This window comes from Paracoccidioides brasiliensis (genome assembly GCF_000150735.1).
Source record: "Paracoccidioides brasiliensis Pb18 unplaced genomic scaffold supercont2.1, whole genome shotgun sequence".
Classification (NCBI taxonomy): domain Eukaryota; kingdom Fungi; phylum Ascomycota; class Eurotiomycetes; order Onygenales; family Ajellomycetaceae; genus Paracoccidioides; species Paracoccidioides brasiliensis.
Genome location: NW_011371358.1, coordinates 193,009 through 214,694, shown reverse-complemented (window position 1 = coordinate 214,694; position 21,686 = coordinate 193,009). Strand labels below are relative to the sequence as shown.

The following is a 21,686-nucleotide window of genomic DNA, read 5'->3' as shown; positions in this document are numbered from 1 at the left end:
AAGGAATTAATAAACAGAATCCAGCAGCAAGTCAGCGGGGATACACTGGGCAATTGCAGGACTTGAAGATGAATGCGAAGATGTCTGTCTCTAGAGGAATGTTGGAAGTGGGCTGGCAGCCGGGGTTGGAAGTCAAGATGGAGCTGAGAGCAGTGAACCAACTACACGAACAACCTGCATAGAACGGACCAGACAAATGACAGACAACGACGACCTGGACCACTGCGGGCACCAGTTAGGATTCAGAAAAGAAGAGGGATAACTATCGTCCAGACACATGAAAATAGACCGGAGAGTCATAGTTATCTAGGAACTTGCAGATGATGATGATGATGCATCTTATAACCAATCCCCCCTGTCGCAGTTATGTAGTCTGCATTGCAGCCCGTACTCAGCCACAGGGCCCACAGTCTGGAGTCCAGGACAACTCCAAAGAATGGAGTTTTACAGGGAACAGTCAGATAACTAGTTGGTTGTTTAAGATGATTTACTGTTCGGCTAAATCAACAAGTGGCTGGTTCATCAATATCTGTTTGTTCGTACCACTGTGTCCAACTTATTTATCCCCGCAGCGAACAAAGAGAGCCGTTGTTGATTCCTTTAGTATTTAATTAAAGAACTATGTATTTCCGCATCAGCATCTCACAGAGCATCTCCCACGAATCTCATACGCAGCTCCTATTACGCTGCATATTTAACTCCCCTTACATTGGCCATCCCGCCGCCTTTCCCACAAACCACCAGCCTCTTGCTCTGCTCACCTTCTAGCTGAAGCCCAGATCCGGTTAAAAACGTCATCAATTTCAAACCCCGCTACCCGAACCCAGTATATTACTACGCTGTGTACACCGATCCAGGTCACCGATACATGAAGAATTTCTAACCAACCAATAACTAGCTAAATTCATTCTCCTCGTCTACATTCACGTCCCCCGTTCACCCTCCCCCAGTGCCCATTTACTTATTTTGGATCCCCGCCCCCCGTGGCTGAACTTGATGAAAAACATCGGAAGGGCCGCGCGTAACTAGCACAAAACAAACCTGGCCCACCCGGTCCTCCTTCGCCGCCCCGTCAGACTTCAGACCGGATATGGGGATGGATGCTGGAAACAACTGTTCTTTGATGTGAAATAAGATGGCACCCTGTCCAGTGGCCCAACCCCAGGAACTTTGACTCCCTGATCCAAAAAGGTAAAAAAAATAATTCCATGAATTCTAAGTAAGTAGGCTTGCCATTCTATTATGTATACATGCTTGGAGGCCTGTTTGCAATAAATACAGCTGCTGCAGTTTTTTTGACTTTCTTGGGTTTTTCTAACTCCTTAGTTTAACTCCTAGTCTTCAACGAAGCAGCTTTATTTAGAGCCTGTTTGATCTTCTCAATATTAGTAAATTTGCTATTAAGGCTGGACCCAATTCTTTTCTTGGTTTTTGATGTATTGAAAGATGACTAGAGAGCTTGTAAATTGTAGCTTTCTGAACTGCTTGCTGAGAATTAACAATTTTACTAATCATATTAAAAATTTCTACTGACTTTTAAACATATATATTTTATAATGATTTCCATTATCTTAGGGTTCTAATATAGATCTTAGAGATTTTTGAAAATGATAAATGGAAAATTTATTGCTTTATAATCAGTAGAATTTATAATATAAAAATTATAAATTGTTAAATTTCAATTTTAATTAATTAATAACATATTAGATAAATTATTTTTATTTACTTTTTAATTTTATTCATTTAAAGTTTTAAAATATATTATTTAATTGAATTTAAATAAATCTCACTTTATTACTAAAGTTGAATTATTTCAATAATTAAAAAATTATAACTTTATAATAATCTTTATAAAAAACAAATAGATAAATATAGTAATTATAATATATGAAAAAATATACTAATAAAAGATTATATATATTATTTATATAATAAAGTTTAAAAAGTTAAATTTATATATAACTTTTATAATCATAAAAATTAATATTTTAAAAGCTATTGCTACAAATAAATTTTTTTGATATTAAGATTTATTAATATATCAAATAATATATATAAACTTAATCTTATACTTTTTAGCTTTAAATTAAAAGATTTAAAAATATTTTATTTGTAAATATTAATAGAAACTTGATAAATAATTATTAATAATACTGATAATTTTCAAAGTTAAATTTAATTCAACACTTTTTAAGTTTTATAAAACTAAATTTAATTTTTAACTAATATTTCAATATTAGTTAAATAACTAAATCATTTATATCATTTCATATTTATTCATATTTTACATATTTTTTTTATTAATATTTTAAATATTATATCAGGTCTATATCTTATTAAATAAAATACAAATTAATTAAATTTACTTCAATTAAATTTTTAAATTTTATTAACATTAATTTCTTTGTTAATATAAAATAAAACTTTAGAGTTACATATTAAAAAATTTAATAATCTATTCTTTATTTAGAAAAGCATGTGTTTTTTTTATTTATCTTCAAAATTCAAAATGATCATTTCTTGTTCACATGCATGAGAGAGAAATTAGACTTAGAGCATCTTCATTTAGCATTCATTAAACTAGAAATTCTACTTGTTCAACAACTTAATCTTTGCTGTTGTTTATAAGTTATATATCATATCTGATTCTGTCAGCTAATTGATGATGTAAAGTGATTCTTGGGAGACAGAAAGCTGCATTCTTTAATGACTTGTTGAATAGATATATTTTCACATTGAAAGCTAATTTGGAGAAATAAAGTTGTGAAGTTCATTTATGTTTGAGTTGGAAAGGCCAAGAACTTACTCAGGTGGCCACTGGATCGGCTATCATCTTAGATCCAATATCGATGGATGACGAATGGATAAGAGGGGTTTTACCTTAACGTGAAATTCCCATTAGAAACTTATGCCGAACCTCGCAGCCTCGGAAAACATATCTAACCTACACTGCTGGTTATTTGCGGGATAATCCCAACCCATATACAATGATGATGTAATTGACCTTGCGGAGCCGCCGTGGGCTGGAAGGGAAATGTGTCTACCTACTAAATACCTTTACCCTCAATCACCTATATCTCGTTGCCTGCAAGTTGTAAACAACAGCCAAAGTTTCGAATAAGTGAAGAGAACGCCAAACGCGGAGAGTAATTCCTTTCTGGTGGGATTTATTTGACAACCTTGGGAGGCAGGTATCAATCAGTATTTTGAAAACTCAACTACTGGGGAGGTGGAATGAAGTTGAGCTATCGAAAATAGTGTTGAATTTATGTTCAATCAAATAGAGTCAAAAAAAAGTAAATCACTATCAAACCTCATTTCTCATTCTTATTCTACAACAGTTACCTTAAAAAAGTAAAAAAGAAGTCAGAACCAACTCAACAAGAAGAAAACAAGTTATGATTTCTTTGTCTAACGTTCCATTCTTGTATCCCATCTCAACAACATCCATCCGCGTTTCTCATATTCCACATCCATTAGGTAGCTGATCCAAGCCCTCCAAAAAAAAATTGAATTGATGGGAGAGGGTCGTCTATAGGTAGGGATAGAAGTAGAGGTTAAAACGACAGATCATGACATGAACAAATCAATTAATCAATCTGGCACAAGAGGAAAATTCTAACGAACTCTTCAACCAGCTAACCAGCTCAAACCACGGAGCGTTGTAGGGGAGAGAAACCAAACTAAGGTAAAAAGTAACAGGGTGGAAGGGGGCAAGGAGTAGAAACTTATAAGTATAACACAAGTTTGATAGAGATGAGACGTGAGACGTGAGATTAAAACTATTGAAAACAAAAGATCAGTGTATTCAAACCACATGAAAATGGGTGAGAGGAAAATGGGAAGGGAGGGGGGGCGGGTTTGGAGTACAGTAGTAGCTATCAGGATCAGAAATACTTGTGCAGATGGTTCGGTAACATAGATGAAACAGACATTTACCAGCTCATCAAAACAGGCCAGGCTACCTTGATGAAAAATGGGTAGCAAATAAAGAGAAATCGAGACGGGGTGACAAGGGTTTTAAGGGGAGTGGAATAAGAGACAAAACAACAAAAAACTTCATTCATTCCCAATATATTCTTCCCTACCTTCCCCTTTACCAATCCAAAGACAAAAAAAAACATTCTCCAAGTAACCACTAATCTGTGCATAAATGTTCGCATTCACCAATCTAATAATCCATCACATACTCATCAGCCTCCCTGTGCATATCCATTGGATCAATCTGAACCACCCACGCATCATCAGCACTATACTGATCATGCGGAAAAGTATTCAGCATTGGGAAGTTCTGTGCAGAAGTCGTGGTATCTCCCGGACTTTCGAAGAGCGTGAAGTCACCATTCGGTTTACCCATGTGGTTATTGCTGTGGTTACCATACGCATCATGGAATCCTTCATCGATATTCTGTTGCGAGTTGGGAGAGTAGAGCATCAAGTTGCCCTGTCCGGTGGGGGAGAGGTTACTGGAAATCTTCTGCTCGGACACGGAGGTGGGTGAAAGGCCGCTGACGGACGTGTTGCGTGAGAAGGGACTGAGACCGTGTACCTCTACGGATTGGGCTGGAGTAAGAAGCTGCATGTTCATGGTTATGTATTCACTGTCCATGTTGTCAAAGTCGACGTCAAAGTTTGGGGTTGTGGTTCTGGGATCGAAGGGGGTTTCGTCCAGAAGACCTGAGCCCAGGAGTGCGCTGGCGGGAGCGGCGCTGGTGCTGGAAGATGACGACAACATAGGGATGTCCAGGTTTGGAATGTATTGGTTAGGATCTGTAGCTGCCAAATGGGCTTCGAAAGCGCTGAAATCCATGGGTGATACAAATGCGTTAAAATCGTCCATTGCATCTGGGAAGAGTTGGAAGTCCTGATTCTGGGGATCCGTCAAATCATCCAGCGGGTATGTGCCAGAGCCAGGGGCATTGTATTGCAAGCTCTGCTCATACGGAGAGACATTTGCTAGGTAAGGGGAAAGGGCCGGGTGGCTTAGTGGCGTGGGGATATCCACTGTGCCTGAGTTCGGGGTCTTCATGATTGGAGTTTGTGGAGTGTGTGGAGTATGGCTACTCGACACACGACTGCTGGCTTTTCCATTATTTTTAGATCGAACGTATACCCACCCATGGGCCTTCTCCATATGCTGCTTGCGATTACTGTCACGCTTGGACTGGTAAGTACAAGGTGGGAATTGACATCTGTACAGCTGTGGAGATTTGGAGTGCTTGTCATTGACATGACGGTCACGTTCTTTCTCAGTTGGCCAACCAATCTCAAAATACTTGCATGAGCGCTCATCACATTTCCATGGTCTCGAATGCGTCTTCTCATGCTTCGTAAGATCACAGGGTCTCTTGAACACCTTATCACAGTCCTTGCACTTCTGGTTAATGTCAAGGGGAGGTGCATTCTTCTTGCGTCGAGCCATCGAACGGGTGACACTGTCATCGCACGTCTCCGTGCTCAAGCTACGTTTCATCATTGGGATCACAGAAGAAGCCTTCTCTTCGTAAGGTTCTCTGGTACGTAGTGAGATCGCCTGGTTCTTCTTGCGTCGGACCAGTTCAGCAGGTCGTCCAGTGGCAGCCAGGCCACCTTCAAGGGTGAGCTCTTCGTCACTGAAAACATGTGAGCCCAAGGCAGAAGGAGAATTATTTCCTAGGGGTGCTTGCACATACGATGAATAGTCCTTGTTGTTCTCGCTATTTCTCGAGCGGGGGCGAGGGCCCTTCCTTTCTCGAGCGGCATTGATCATCGACGCGTACTGACGGATCTGTTCGACTAGGTCAAGGAAATAACCGTTGGTATAGGGACGATCAGATGGGCGTCGCTGGTCACGCTCATTCAGATATCCCACAGTGGTATGGAGGCACTGAATGGTAAATTCACAAAATGCAATGTAGGATGCTTTGGACGTGGTGAACTTCTTTATATGGTTTCGCAATGTATGAGCACAGTCCGACACATCGATGTCAAGAAGCTGACTCACCGGTGCTAGGAAGAGAAGAGTCTTTTCCAGATCACGAAGACAGGTAATCTCCTTGTTCTCAATACGCTCGGGCACACCACGGGCTAGGGGGTGGAAAGGGGTTAAACGTTTCTCTAGAAGGATAGGGTTGAGAATAAAACGATCGATGTTCTTGCGAGCAGCAACACCAAAAGTAGGAATTTCAAGAGTGTTAGATGAGATTGATCTTGTGATAGCTGATTGTGTTGATGCCACTTTAGGCTCCTGCAAGCTCTGGCGGTCCTTGGGTGAGTGATTCATTTTGTCAAGTGCTGAAGTTAATAGATTGCGGTTAGCACCAGCGTTGTGAATGTTGTTGAATGGGATAAACAGGTAAAGCCTACCCTTCTCGCGTGAATGGATCGACGTTGAGTTACTTGTGCCGCTAACCGAGGTACCCAACCCGCTATCAGACGCATGTTGGCGGGAGTTCATTGCTGGGGAATCGTCAATCCGAAGAGGCTTGCAGTGTTTTGAGTCTGTGCTGTCGGTATCCATGGTGTCAGCGTGAATAACGTGGGCATCTAAGATGGCGCGTGGGACCGGAAGGTCATCGTCATCGAGGATCCTATGTCTGTTGCGAGAAGAAGTAGAAGAAGAAGAAGAAGAAGAAGAAGAAGAAGCAGTAGACGGAGAAGGACTAGACGGAGAATAGTCCCCAAGCCCAGAGAGGTTACGCTCGAACTTGTCTATGAACACGGCCATGCGTTTTTCACCGGCAGCAATGACATCCTCCAGGGACCTAGGGCAGGTAGGAGAGCGTCGAAGCAGAGAGTGAATGTTAAGGATAGGATCGGAGCCTGGCGACGGCGGGGTCGTTGGAGAGTGGAACGTGGCACCTTTCCTCAACTGCATGCTACGTAGTGCTGAGTGACGACATGCTGGGTCGGATAGATCTGAATAAGACGAAAGAGGAGAAGAGGAGGTTGGAAGACGGGAGATGGGAGCATTATTATAAATAGGACGACGGCGTGGGTGAACCCGGGGTGCAGACATACTGTGCGACCAGGGGCGGAAGGACGACTATTTTGGGAGGGAAGGATTAAAAGGTTAGCATAAAAGAAAGCAGAACGGAAGCCCCCCCCCCCCCCCCCAAAAAAAAAAAAAAAAAAAAAAAAAAAAAAAAAAAAACCACCCTCCCAACCCCCTTCTGTGGAAGGCAGGGAAATGCAAGCCTCTTGCAAGTTGTAAACTAGGGTTATGACTCACTGGAAGACCGAGGGGAATTGAGGACACTATTCAGAATCGAGAATCGGGATCTGCAGATAGGGCTTGGAGGAGTCACAACGGGAATACACTCAGCAGGGGCTGTTCATGAGAGCATATATATATGCGTAAGACTGGCCAGATGGGCCATTATCAATTGAAAATTGCGTATCGTTTTACTGACCCTCAATTCAACAGACGTCCAGACGATTGTTTCGGCAATATTCCAAGTCGGATATTGCTTGGAATTGACAGAATACTGATGATCTCCCCTGCAGGTCGAGGGAGGAAGCAGGTCATACACTCCTGGCAGACGAAACAAACAAACCGGGGGATAAAAGATGGAGAGATTCAAAGCAGCTGAGTATTCAGATTTGAGAAGATACACAGAGAGAGAACCTTGCAGAAAACGAAAACCAGGGAGCAAACCAAGCAACAAATAGACAAAGACAGACGCTTGGATGATAATGACTATGAAGGCGATGTCGACCTGCGAGGGCAGAGTTTTTAAGAGGGACGGATATAAGAGGGATCGGATCAGATCAGACCAGGCAACAAAAAGGGACACCAGGAGTTGAAAGACAGGTTGTGTAAGAGAAGGAGAAGCAAGAGGAACGAGAGCAGCAATGGCAGCAATGGCAGCAATGGCAGCAATGGCACCGAGGGAAGATGAGACAGGTGACGGTAAGCAAGGGGCTGTTTAAGAGAGAGAGAGAGGGAGAGAGAGAGAGAGAGAGAGGGACAGAAAGAGAGGGGACAGGAACAAGAGACCCGACAAGACAGCGACACAGGCGGAAATGACCAGAACGACACACGCACCGCACGGCAGAAGGGCGCAGGAAGGCCGGTCGCCAGGAAAGGCAGGACACTTTTCTGGAGTGAACGGCCGCAGTCGAAGGGGAGTCGTAGCAATCGTGTCTGCCTGATAGACGAGCTAGGGAGCCTCCTGATTGGCTGGATGGCGCAGTAAATATGGGGCTGGGGGTCGCTCTTTCTTGCTCGTTGGTATATGGCTCTAAACCTCTTTGGGCGCGCGGTGTCAGGACCAACGCCAATACTGCGCTTTGTCAGCGTGATTTTTGAGTGGAAAGATGATGGCTGGCATCTGGCGTGTATAACTCTAACTTTCCCCCTGCTGTTAAAAAACAATAGCTGTTCTGTCCATGAATCTTGCTGGCTATTAGTTATTATTATATTAACTAATATATTATTATTATTATTATTATTATTATTATTATTATTATTATTATTATTATTTTGTCCCTGAGACATCTTCTGGCTTCCCTTATTCAACAAGTTGTAAAATGTAAAAACACTAAAAAAACAACCCTTAATGCATATAGGTGCCAGAATTCCTGGAAATATACACAAGGTATCCGTCAACTGTTCAGTTAAGTTCAGCATGTTGGCATGAAACGGCCAGCATATTTCTTGGAACCGAACAATCTAACCACGGACGGGTCTCGTCTAGGTTCTATCTTTCTTCCTCTTGACTCCAAAGCCCTAAATACCCCTAGCCCCCTTTCTCGCTCCTCGTGGGGGTCCTAATGGCAGCTGCCCAAATATATCTCCGTCCAGTTCATACGTCCCCCATACCAATCTTCCCACTAATTTCAGCCGCTCTTTCAACGTCCTTTTTGGTGGGAGACCCCAGCTCTCCGCAGCAGAAAACGCGGTGTCCACGCTGAGCACCGCCTGGTTTGAAGCTAGTCGTTTCCATACCATACGCCGTATTCATACCTCATCCCTCATAGACCCCCAAACTCCCAACCGAGACAAGTTTGCGCTGTCTAACTAGCAATAAGCTTTATTACTTTATCAGCTTATCGAATGGTCTTCCTGACAGGCTGGTCAAGACGTTAAGCCAGAAATCTTTTAAATACGACATTCCGTGCACATTGCGGTGTATGCATTATGCACTTTGGAATTCTTCCCCTATGTTAGCGTGATACAACAAGTTGTTGAGGCTCAAAATTGCCAAGGACCAGATTACATGGGATCCATACTTCTCTCTTCCCACAAACACCCTAACACAGTGTGCATTCCCAAACTTAACCGTGGTCAAACGACTGTGGAAGCTTCTTGTCAACAAAAGTCTCTTGGGCTTGGCATCAGCACCAAAACCCCATTATAATGATTTATTTCAGAGACAATTCCAAGGACCAAAAACCGCTTTCTGTACGGTGCTCTGTACGCCACGCATCTTGGCCCCCATTTTTCTCTCCGGATGCATTCCTCCTTCCCATCAATATTCAACATGCATGAACAACCAAGTACGGCGGTTTGATGATAGAACACCGAAGGGACCCGGCTTTGAGCTAATGGGGCTGGCAGCCTCATCCAAGGATGACACAGCCGGTTATTGGGTGAGTCGAAACCCGCTTGCATAATTGGGTCATTAACCTTGGCATCGTTTGGACGCGAGCACCTTTATTTTAATCGACCCAACGACATTTGAATTTTGAGTAAATAATACTTTCAAACTAAAAAAGAAATAAAACGTCATTAAAAAAAAAAAAACCGAAATCATATTACTATGTATCATCCTGTTGCACACTCCTTCATAAGCCCACGAATACCCGCTCAGGGATTTATCAGTAAACCAACTCACACGTGCATGCAACGTGACCCGACTCTGACGACGGAATAAAAAGCACGCGAGACCACGCGATTCACACATCATTGCTCACAAAACCAGTCTCCGCATCATATTAGAGGTTAACCGCGCGTAGCTCCCCTCACCGCCTCAGCAAATGGCACCCTGTTGCCGGCAACAGCGCTAAGGATATCTGGTTTATCAAGTCGTGTCCTTATTGACATCTTGATCATAGATGAAAATTCTTTTAACATGGAAGGGGGAAGAAGAAGAGAAAAGAAAAGAAAAACAATTGAAAAGTTCATGCATAGTTAATCTCTTCGATTTTCCGAATCTCGCTCGCCCCTTGAGGACAAGCAACCTCATGGTTGGCAATTGGCAAGGGCTTTGCGTTAACCAAGAGAGAAAATTATCCAGGTCCAACACTGTTACCCTGGAAACAAAGAAAAGTAAACTACGCAGTGAAGACTTCGGTCTATGAAATAAATCAACACCTCCTCCCTTGCGGTTTACCGGGGTCAGCAAGGCGTTTTTTTCTTTGTTCGACTCAAACCCTCATTATCCGCCACATGCCTTCTATATTATTGGATTATATGATAATATTACCCATGAGATTATTAACCGTAGAACAATCGAGTTAATTAACTAATCCTTCGTACGCTATTTCCTCCGTAGAAACCTAATCATTAGGTGACGATTGTTGGGCGCAAAGGATAACTGTAACTGCGGTGGCGCACATTACAATGCGTTGCACGCCCGAGTTTATAGACCCCATTCCACTCCTCCAACTGAAAGTATGCAGTTGAAATCGGAGTACTAGAGAGTAAAAAGTAAACATACCGAACGGAGAAATGGAGACCGTGCTTGTCTCTGTATCTGTATAATGTACAAAGGAGCGCCCCGCATAGGCATAATCACAAACATTTACTATACATGTGGTCCAACATTCGCCCAATCCCAATCTTGATTTCATGCATTTATCGGGAGTAAAAAACCCAGAAGACAAAAGCATCCACCCAATTCCCCTCCCGCGGAGCCGTGCCTGAACCATGGTTGCGGCAATATCAGCCGACAATCTCAGCTAGTTTAAACCTTCGCGCCATGATTATTGGCTCTTGGAACGCATTAGGCTCAAAACCATCCTCTGGTTTTCCGATGGATCCATGCATGCATGCTCATACCTTGTCACAAAACCACTGATCCCAATGGATGAATTGCCGCTTTTGTTATTATTATTATTATTATTATTATTATTATTATTAGTTTTTATATTTTATATTTATTTATTTATTTATTTACTCATTTTCAAACTTGCAATTTTATGCAAACGAGACGATTCATATGATCGTCCTAATAATAGGCTTGTTCCTCACAGCAAAGGTGTGGATTTTTTTGCATATATATTTATCTAACTCCGGGTAGACTCAATTTCTTCTGCTCGAGGAGATAGGGAAGAGCATTTGGAGTGCAAGTCAAGAAATCTATCCAAAATTGAAGGGATAAATAAAGTCAGCCGAATGAGCTGAAACTTACAATTATTTAGTTTCCGTTGATGGATATCTGGACCCCTAATACAGCTGTTTTGGTGGATAATGAACCCTGAAGGAGATATACATGAACAACCGGAAACAAGGACAGGATGACGAATACACAAGTAGCCGTTCAAGGTATGGTCGTTTCAACTGGGGGGTATTGATGGCACTAAAATATATATTTCGGTATCGCCAATGATCATAGATCTATGAATAGAAAAAGATCCAATCTGATATTAGTTTCTAGATGGACCCTATGGAGTATGGACTCATCAAGTGGTGGGTAATAGAACATTTGACAGAATGGCAAGCTTGATTGATTTCAAAGGTTGCTAACTACGAGAATGACCATATGTTGGACGTCTGAAGTGGTTGTATTGGTATCCTATCTCAGGATATACGATTGTGCGGTGCGCTAGTCCATAATAGGAAGCCTAGGCTCCAACACCATATTGGGGGAACTAGGTCACGTGACGGAGTGGTCAGACAACATTTTGTTATTCCTACATACCTGGGGAACAAATTTCACTCTCTTATTCCCCCCCTTGGGATTGCCAGTCACTATATCATTGTCAAAATTTACCATTGGCCACATCTTTTACAAATGTTCTTCATACCATAAAGATAAGCCTTGACGATCAGCTTGTTAAATTGACCCTGAATACTGGTCAAATTAGCACGCCCACTGTCATCGAAAGCCATGCCTTGTACTTCACCTTCTTTCACGGACATGCCGTAGCGCCCACCATCTGAAGAGACAACCGTAGATCACCAGAACCATGCACTAGGAGCCATGCACTAGATCCTCTGGGTAAAAAGCTTACCCAATCGTTCTCCTTCCTCGATGCGCCTGTTGACTAAAGAAACCGATGTGTATTTAGCAGTTGTATTGTTATCGACTTTACCCGGATTTGCCTTCCAGGTTATATATATTCCTAGGTAAGATAGGTAAGAAATCCGATGGTTCAACACATTAATTAATGTTGTGGACACTCCTGCTTCCGGCCCATATATCTGCTCATTTAGCTGTCTTTCGTATTATGTACATAGTAGGTCCCCTCATTCAAACCGCACCTATAGAGCTTTGGAGATATTTTGCAGCAGAGTTTCCCTCTCTCAGTTTCAGCCCGAGTGTCACTTCGCGGCACCATCAATATCCCAATACGTGGATACATGTTTCTCACGGCGATCCCTCTCAGAATGAAGCGCAACCAGGAGATGATTGCGAACTATACTGAGAATTGGGGTAAGAATTATCCGTGCGCTAAGGATGCGCAGGCTGGGATGTATTGTCGAATAACATCGGTGGAAAGGAGGTTAGAGTTCTGTTGAGCGGCATCCCAGCCAGTGAGATGCCATCCTCAGGGTTCCACTGGATGCATTGCCCATCCTGCAAAGTTGTTGTGTTGGTTTAAACGTATCCTAGCAAAAGCAGGAGTTCATCAGGTGTGTGTGATGAAGATGAAGAATACAATTGAAATCCCTTTTGCCCTTTCGGGGGTTTTTGTTGAGTTTTTTCTGCGTTTTTCCCTTTTTGAGAAAAGATGAAACGTTTCCCAAATTCTTGAATTGATGGTGATGAAGGTAAGATTGTGTGATTTTGGCGGCCGGATATTGGACTGTAGGTAGAAGGCTTATTATTGGGCAGCTAGTTCCAGTTCGATGATTATCGAAATGATGGTATTTTTGACTCTCTGGAATATAAACAACTTGAAAGGCTTTCAATCACGAAACACCTCTGTGACTAGCCGAGAATACTGGAGGAAATAAAAGGCAGACTGCTTCAGGATTCGAAGGGAAGACCGTAAACGGAAGTGAAGCTGCGAGGGCTTTATCGTAGTGACAATATACCCCCAAGAAAGTAGTTTCTTTAACCTCCATGATTTTGTCTTTCAGTACCTTTCCCTGGATATTCCCGCCCTCTATGAACGCTGTGGTGTCTAGTCTTGGCAGGTCTTCCACAGCTTGAAGTCTCCTTCATTCGCCTACTTGTTTTTCTGGAACGGGAATTTCCCTCCCATCCATATGTCAAATGCGTACCGCCAGGGTCAAATATTAAAATTTGGTTGTCACTTTCTGAATAGCCATTCCAGAGCCGGGTGCTATACCCTGGACCTCATAGCGTGATTTTCTCCGCATGTAATTGTCCAATGGGACGATGTCAATTTAACCCTAAGAGCTAGTTAACTACCTTACCTGAGCTTTGATGATGTCATAGACGGCTCTATTGATTGTTCATATCAATTTGCAAAATTGGAAGGCATATCTGCGCCTAGATTGGCCGTAACTAATCCCTGATTGTGTGGTGTGTCCAGTTCATGTAGTAATAAAGTTAAGGTTAGTCTTGATGATGCACGGACAGTACGCTTGTCCCACCCGCGCTGGGTAATGGAGACAACCGAGAGTCATGAAGTGAAAATCGCGATAATGAAACGTTCAAGTCAATTCAGTGAGTGGGGTGTGCAGTCCATTTGGCTGGAAATTGTGATATTAAGCCGTTGGACTTTTACACAGTATTTCAAACCATGTCTAGCGACTCGAACGGTGCTTGGGACCACGCCAATGTTGGATTCAATCCGGGCACCAAGGAAGCTAACATCAACCTCCCAGACCAGGAGAAGGAGAGTAAATACGCTGATAGGCTGTGCTAGCGGTTCCCATCTTTGCACCAAGGAATTTTACTAGGAGAATGTTGTTTGAGAGGGGTCAAGCAGTTAGTTACCTAAAATCTAGGCTGTTAGTTATAGAGCAAAGCTGGAGTAATTCATCAATTTGGGTATTTGACTCATGATATCATAACATCACTCCACTGAAATAGCAGTTTTCCCTCGTTCTTTACCTTTCTCAAGCTAGCAGTGCTGGTCTGTTTAAATGAATGGGTTGAAGAGTTGCTCGATGCTGATAACTACTTTGAACGTTGGTCCAAGCTTTCGGATTGGCCGACTTTGGGTGAACCTCGGTATCGGGACCGGCACCAACGTTTTATTGATTGGCCAAGTCTTCATCGGCAGCGCCGCAGCTGTTCCTCTGTCTAGACAACACCCACAACCTGCATCTCCTTCTCGTGTCCAGTTTACCTGAGTTGGCATTACATGTTGCGTTTAGCATTACTCTTTTTTGGATTGCAGATAGAATTTTAGCGAATGGTGAAGGGCAAGGAGAGTGGTGCAATGGAGTCCATATCCTATGCTCCTGACAACTTAAACCGTCGCCGGTGGAGAGACCGGCTTAAACGGCGACTGCACAATAAGAACCCTGTGTCTGCTAGATTGGTCCTTGACCATCATTTGCGAGGAGATGCTGGTGTTCTGTCAGATGATTTGGCGGCTGACTTGTTTCCTGAATCGACTATCGAAGGCATGTAGAGCAACGCTCCCGTCATTCTTATCCAGGCCCGCAGAAAATTACATTCACTTGGATATGGAGCACTTGTGCTAATGATAAAACAGCTCTAGCGGAATCGCAGGATGTACGATACATTGCCATAACTCCATGGTCGCCTCTTAAACTTCCAGTGGAGGATCTGTCATGGACTTTTATACCGGTGCGCCTTCAGAGTCCCGGCAAATCCCAAACTGCGCGTCTATCCCACTCGACTGCCCATTTTCCAGCCTCTAGCGGCTCCATCCGGTCATTTGTTCAGACCCTTGAAACGCTTGACCCAACACGCACCTTAATATCAAGTCAGCGAGCTATCGAAATACATGTCCTGGAGGTTGTCCCGCTTTTCTTGGATACTATCTATGTGACAGTGGAACGTCATTTACTCAGTAACGTCGATGATATTCAAAGTAAATTTGGCGGCGGTTTCAGTACGAGGGCACAAGGAACGAATGGCCTGAGGATCAGGGGACAGGGACTACCATCCTTATCAGCCACGTCCACCAACGAGAAAAAGGAAACGGCTGCTGAAAGAGAAGAGCGTTTAGTGGGACTGATTCGAGAGGCGATTTCAACCCAGAGGGTATTACATGCAGGGGATTTGCTACCGCTACAGCTACCTCCACATCCAATCACCCATGCACCACCCCCACCCGCTAAAATTTCCTTTTGTGAGCCTGTGGCGCAAGGGTTGGTTAAACCTGCCACTAAAATTGTTCTTGTTCAAACAAAACCACACCGTCAATCTCGAATTTCCAAGAACTTACCATCACCTGGTTGTGCTCTTTTAAAAGAGTTGGTCGAAGATGAAGGAGATGACACGTCCAATGAGCAGTTCTTTTCGGCGGCAGAGGAGAAACTGAGCAGCACGGACATGGAAAGTACTTCACCGCCTGAGGAGTCTGGTACAGAAGCTTCGGTTCAAAGCTACAGTGAAGCTTCAGATGATTCATTGGACGATATGATCTCATTAACGGCCCCAGAGCTTCCTCAGCAACCTTCAGGGACAATTTCAGCCGTGACATCGGCGACCCCACGACCTGGTGGCAAGAGATTTGATGTGCATACCCCAGGGTCGATGCTCTCCAGCTTTACGAGCGCTACTGCGCGTGCAGGAAGAAGTATGGGCAAAATCTTCCGAGCAGAAGGGCTCCTAGAGAGAATACCCAATGAAGTTCTCCACCCCAAGCCACGAGAGTCTGATGACTCTGACTCTTTTGTTTTTGTGGATATTCACACTCTCACTAAAATTGGTTGCTTTTCAGGTGACTGGGTTAGAATTGAAGTTTCTGAGGAGCCTCAACTTAATATGTTATCTTCTCTACAGTTCGATAGTCTAAACGGGCGGATGGATAACACTAATGATATAACATGGAGGACTGTAAAAATCTACGGACTGCCGGGCCTAACGTCTCCCAAACCTCGATACTCGATGAGCCAGTCCTCAGCGAGGCGATCTAGCATATCGCAGATGCCTTTCCATCGGATTACTCCTACGGTGTTTGTCCCTCCGATTCTATTAAATAACCTGGAAAATCCTAAATATTTAAAACTTTCACCCATGTTACCTCACGGATCTCAACATGGTATTTCAAGATCTGGGATTGCACAGCCAAAATCGAGTTCATCCAAACAACCTCCTGTTGCGAAGGAAGTTACCCTTCTGAAAATATCCACTCCACTTTCTATGGACAGAACTCTACAGCCTGTCCTCTTTGCTGGATTGAAACACTATTTTGAATCAAAACAGCGACTGGTCAAAAGTGGGGATCTCATTGGTATAAGTGTTGATGAGTTCTTAGGGAAAGCAATATTCTCATCTGCCCGGGGTCCTGATGCTGGTGATGACGATGACATCACAGCCCAGCTTGGGTTTTCTCTGGATTCTCAACTGAAAGCCCAGAATGCATCATCGGGGAAGGTGGGTGTTGCGTGGTTCCGTGTTAGTCATGTTGTATCTGCGTCTGCAGAGGAATCGGAAGATGGCGCCGACAATGAGCGATGGGGTGGAGTTGCTGTCATTGACACTTCTTCAACAAGGATGGTACAAGCTGGGAGCGAAATTAGTAGAGTGCCGGGAACACTCAACAATGGATGGGAGTACTGGCTGGGCGTGAAACCACTGCCAAAGCCGAGTAATGTGGCGGGAAGGCCACGTAATTTTGTCATTGAAGCTCCTAAATTATTCGTTCCTCCTCTTCAGCAACGGCTTCGGGAACTTATATCTGCGTCAACTAGCCCTAGAGCAATTCAACTCGGCATGAAACCCGTTGTTATCCTTCTTATCTCTACTCAGCGGAGCATTGGGAAAACTACGGTTGCACGTCGTGCTTGTGGCGAGATTGGACTTCATACATTTGTAATCGATTCCTACGATATTCTGGCAGAAGGTGGCACCAATGGCGGAGACGTCAAGACGGAGGCTTTTCTTAAAGCTAGGGCGGATCGGGCATTTTCTTGCGGAGCAAGCTGCACTGCCTTGCTGATTCAACACATTGAGGTTTTGAGCGCTGATAGGATGGTTACAACATTGAAGGAGATTGTGGCTGACTCAAGAGTTACAATTGCTACTACTACCGATGTTGAGAAGGTCCCAGAGGGCATTCGAAGCCTTTTCACCCATGAACTTGAAATGACCGCGCCCGAAGAAAGGGAAAGAGAGGGTATCTTACGAAACGTTATCAATGACCAAGGGGTCAGGATTTCAGCAGATGTTGACCTAGCATCTGTCGCGGTGAAAACAGCAGCCCTCGTTGCCGGTGATTTAGTCGATGTAGTTGAACGGGCAGTTGCTGCTAAAACCCTTCGCCTCCAAAAACTAGCAGAGAATGCCACAACTGCAGATGAGAAAATGAGCCTCATCGTGCGAGATATTCAAGCTGCAGGTGGAGACGCTGCGCGATGTGTAATAAATGAAGATTTCGATGCTGCTGTAGATGCAGCTAGGAAAAATTTCGCAGACGCTATTGGCGCACCGAAAATTCCTAATGTTGGCTGGGATGATGTTGGAGGCCTTACGAACGTTAAAGATGCTGTTATGGAAACCATCCAACTTCCTCTGGAACGACCAGAGCTCTTTGCCAAGGGCATGAAAAAGCGAAGTGGTATTCTATTTTACGGACCCCCCGGAACTGGAAAGACCTTGCTCGCCAAAGCTATCGCCACGGAATTCTCTCTCAACTTCTTCTCGGTCAAAGGTCCTGAACTACTCAATATGTATATCGGAGAGTCTGAAGCAAATGTTCGACGTGTCTTCCAGCGGGCTCGTGATGCGAGACCTTGTGTGGTATTCTTTGACGAATTGGACTCCGTTGCACCAAAGCGTGGCAATCAAGGCGATAGCGGCGGCGTTATGGACCGTATCGTTTCCCAGCTTCTTGCTGAACTTGACGGGATGAGTGGCGGGGACGAAAATGGCGGAGGAGTTTTTGTAATCGGTGCCACCAATCGCCCTGATCTCCTGGACGCTGCACTGCTCCGACCCGGTCGATTCGATAAAATGTTATACCTTGGTGTCTCTGATACGCATGAGAAACAGGTTACGATTCTAGAAGCGCTCACACGAAAATTCACATTGCATCCCGATCTTTCACTCAGGCGGATCGCTGAACAGCTGCCGTTTACATACACCGGTGCCGATTTGTACGCATTGTGTTCTGATGCCATGCTTAAGGCTATCACGCGTCAAGCTAGAGCAGTGGACGACAAAATTAAAGCGCTCCCCGGTGGGCCTGTTACGACGGCCTATTTCTTCGATCATTTTGCGACACCGGAAGATATTGCAGTCATGGTAACAGAAGAAGATTTCATCGCAGCGAAAAGCGAACTTGTTGCTAGTGTTAGGTATTTAATAACCTTTCCAACCTCAATCATGTTTAAGTTCACGTCAAGACAAGATATGCTAACTGTAATACCCCTCCCAATAGCGCCAAGGAACTTGAGCATTTCGAACGCGTGCGCCGTACTTTTGAATCAACGGACGACGCGAAGAAGCCCAAGCCAACTATTTCAGAGGGCCCAGCTGACCACTCGCCATCTTCTTTAACCATTGGCGAGGCCGTCAATGGGCTCAAGCCTGGTGCACCTCTAGAAGATGGTCCAACAAACGCCCTGACAAACATTACGAACAACACTAGCAAGCCCGCCGTGTCCGCGGCATTACTTCATCGCACCAAACATGGAATTAAAACAACGCGGGGAAAATGGAAGAATAAAATTAATTTTTCAAAGGGGAAAGGCGCCATGGATTCGCCAGCTGATCATTATTTTGATGAGAATAAGGGTGTGGAAGATGACCTCGGCGGTTCCGTTGGTGATGGGGATCTAGGCAATACGAATGGAACGGCAGTCCACGGATCAAAGGGGAAGGGCAAAGGTGCCGTCGCCGATGGCCTGGCTGCAGCTAGCAATGACCGCGAATCTGACGAGGATGATGAATACGTGATCAGGACGGATCATCTCAAGCGGGCTGAGAAGCGGCTATGACTTTCTGGTCCCGAGAGGAGGGGTCGGCTGGAAGGTTTCTAGAACTTCAACTATATATCTGTATATCAATACTTCTTTTGCATATTTTTGGGCATTATGCATGGGGCATAACATCGAAGAGCATGTGGCACAGGACTTTTTGGTATTGTTCTTGCTCGCATCTCTGTCTATAATTTCTTAATTTTGGTTTGTTAATCTGTAGATATATACTTGTATTTCTTTTGTTTGATTTATCCCTTTATTCTCATAGCTGAACAGTGGGAGTTGGGTACGTTTAAGAATAGATAATCTTTGGTTATACCCCCTTGTGCGTCGTCAAGAAATAGATGTTTATAACAACGTTCGCCTCAAGGAACGATCACGTGACAAGCCTGGTTTCTGCCAAAGCCCCAACACCGCTCTCACGGGATGATGATATCATCTGCCAGCTGCGACTTTGAAGAAGATAATGCTACATGTTTTTTAGGGCATCCACTGCCTATCTTTCTGACGCCCTGATTTTTGGACTATTCTAATTTCAAAATTGTACGACAGTTGCGGTTTGGGTTGATTTATTTAGTTTCCTAGTGTTAAAACTCTTGGAATCTCCAAGTTTTATGCGCGATTCTGAGCCGCCGCCAGCTCCATCCCGAGCATCGCTTCTGGCTGTTTCAAAGGTAGACGGGTAAAAAATAGGGGGATTATAAAGAAAAAGCTAAAAAGAACACCGTAAATATTGATTTCAACAATGTTTTCACAATTCTCCTTCTCTATACCGTCTATCAGGGGGCTCTTCTCCTCGGTTACAGCCGACAGCGACTCTATTAACTTAGATCCCGTCGAGATCCACGATATTGAGACAAATCAACAAAAGTCAGCCCGGGCATTGAAACATTTGTTAAAGCTGAACCATGCGAACTTTTCGATTCTATATCACGATGACCGCTTCCATAATCATATGCCCCATGTGAGATTGAATCGGAAATCTATTGTTATGTCCTTATATATATCAGCCTAGAATTGGTTACGTTGTCATCATTTCTAACTTGCAATGTTAGCTGCTATCCTCCGTATATTTGTTTGGCGGTGACGCGGAGCACCTGAACCGTCTCTACGAGGCTGAAGCAATGGAGTTGGAGCCATGGCGGGATTCGCCTGGTGAGATTTCAGCGGATGATTGGAGGGATTTTTTAGGGAAGACACAGTAAGTGGGGCAGTTTTCGGTTTGCTCATTGCGGGTGTTCTCATGTTTCTATCCATAACTGACTGCGCCAGATACCAGAGAGCATTTGTGGATTTTTTCGAGGATGAGCTCGTGCGTCACGGCTACGACTGGAAGAAGATTGCCGAAAAGTATCTCTATTCTGGCAAAAAGCCACTGATAAACTGCCTTGTCTCAGGCCGTAAGTGAATTTTAGCTGTGAATACGTGTTCATATTTTTATTTATTGCTCCAAGTCTGACGAAGTTGAGCAGTTGGGCATCCACTCATTCACTTGGGATATGCATACGAAATGTCAAGCCGAGACGTAGCCATGGAATCGCTCTCAATGGCTGCAACATGCTACAACGATCTGCACAAATATCTTGATGATCCATCCTACCTGCAAATTCCCGCTACGTACCAAACCTCTTCCCCTCTAGAAATACTGCGTAGAATCCGCACCGATAAACGTTTCGATAATCTCTTTCAGCACCCTGGCGGCGATAATCTTGAAACACTCTTTAAACACAATGAAGAGGCAGTTCTAGAACACTGGCGAGCATGGTCCATCACCCCAAACCCTACTGAACAACTTGAAATCTCTCAACAAGCTGCTGCAGCAATCTTTGTCGCATCTGATACAGAGATGCACGACTTCTTCCTCGTCCACCTACTCACGACTAGCCATGCAGTTCGCATTCTACTCCCCTTCGTTCCGCCAAAGTACCACCTCTCCCTTGTCCGACAGTGGTGGCTAATTGTAGTGGCAATTTATATCGCACAGCTACGACCCAAAATAGACACTAACGCGATTAAAAATTATGAAATAAAGGGGCGCAATTGGGATTGGGTAGGTGACCAGTGTATCAATGGCAAGTGGGCGGAGAATACGCATTACATAAAGGCACTTCGGGCGCTCAAGGAGGCCGCGAGAACATGGGGTGACCACGATGAATATTTCATTAAGGCGGGAGTGAAGCTCGTTGACGAGTTTAAGGGATTTGAAGGTTTCAGTGAGTAGCCATTCTAAACTGTATGGAACGAAGTGTTGGAGGTCAGAGCCGATCTCAAATTGACTGTGTTTTCTGGCACTGTGTATTTTAAATTGACTTGATATATTCTCCTCTCTTTTTGGATTTCTTGGACAGAAATGGCGGCGAAACGTTCCTGCTGCCAGAGATTTTTGGCATCCATGGAACACTATGTAAATGCATTAATTTGAGGAACAGCTGAATATCTTGTACGATTTTGGGATGTATATATTACAGGCCTGGCGGATTAAATACAGGACTACATATGGAGT

General features: G+C 44.0%; 5 protein-coding genes across 5 annotated transcripts; 3 read left to right on the top strand and 2 right to left on the bottom strand.

Annotated features, from left to right (window-relative positions):
* Positions 1–4,171: 4,171 nt before the first annotated feature.
* On the bottom strand, positions 4,172–6,997 carry PADG_00063 (uncharacterized protein; the record flags this gene model as incomplete). The annotated part of the gene is made up of 2 exons (XM_010757374.1): positions 4,172–6,273; positions 6,346–6,997. 2 exons carry the CDS (start codon positions 6,995–6,997, stop codon positions 4,172–4,174), a joined length of 2,754 nt encoding a protein of 917 aa, XP_010755676.1.
* An 836-nt stretch (positions 6,998–7,833) lies between these two features.
* Positions 7,834–8,177, top strand: PADG_00062 (uncharacterized protein; the record flags this gene model as incomplete). The annotated part of the gene is made up of 2 exons (XM_010757373.1): positions 7,834–7,891; positions 7,999–8,177. 2 exons carry the CDS (start codon positions 7,834–7,836, stop codon positions 8,175–8,177), a joined length of 237 nt encoding a protein of 78 aa, XP_010755675.1.
* Positions 8,178–8,710: 533 nt separating this feature from the next.
* PADG_11044 (uncharacterized protein) lies at positions 8,711–12,067 on the bottom strand (the record flags this gene model as incomplete). Its single annotated transcript, XM_010758348.1, has 3 exons — positions 8,711–8,902; positions 11,847–11,896; positions 11,953–12,067. The coding sequence occupies 3 exons, from the start codon at positions 12,065–12,067 to the stop codon at positions 8,711–8,713; spliced, it is 357 nt and encodes a 118-aa protein (XP_010756650.1).
* Positions 12,068–13,860: 1,793 nt separating this feature from the next.
* PADG_00061 (AAA family ATPase peroxin 6) lies at positions 13,861–19,201 on the top strand (the record flags this gene model as incomplete). The annotated part of the gene is made up of 3 exons (XM_010757882.1): positions 13,861–13,960; positions 14,785–18,559; positions 18,643–19,201. The coding sequence occupies 3 exons, from the start codon at positions 13,861–13,863 to the stop codon at positions 19,199–19,201; spliced, it is 4,434 nt and encodes a 1,477-aa protein (XP_010756184.1).
* A 727-nt stretch (positions 19,202–19,928) lies between these two features.
* On the top strand, positions 19,929–21,404 carry PADG_00060 (uncharacterized protein; the record flags this gene model as incomplete). The annotated part of the gene is made up of 4 exons (XM_010757881.1): positions 19,929–20,147; positions 20,239–20,384; positions 20,456–20,583; positions 20,656–21,404. 4 exons carry the CDS (start codon positions 19,929–19,931, stop codon positions 21,402–21,404), a joined length of 1,242 nt encoding a protein of 413 aa, XP_010756183.1.
* Between the last annotated feature and the right edge of the window lie 282 nt (positions 21,405–21,686).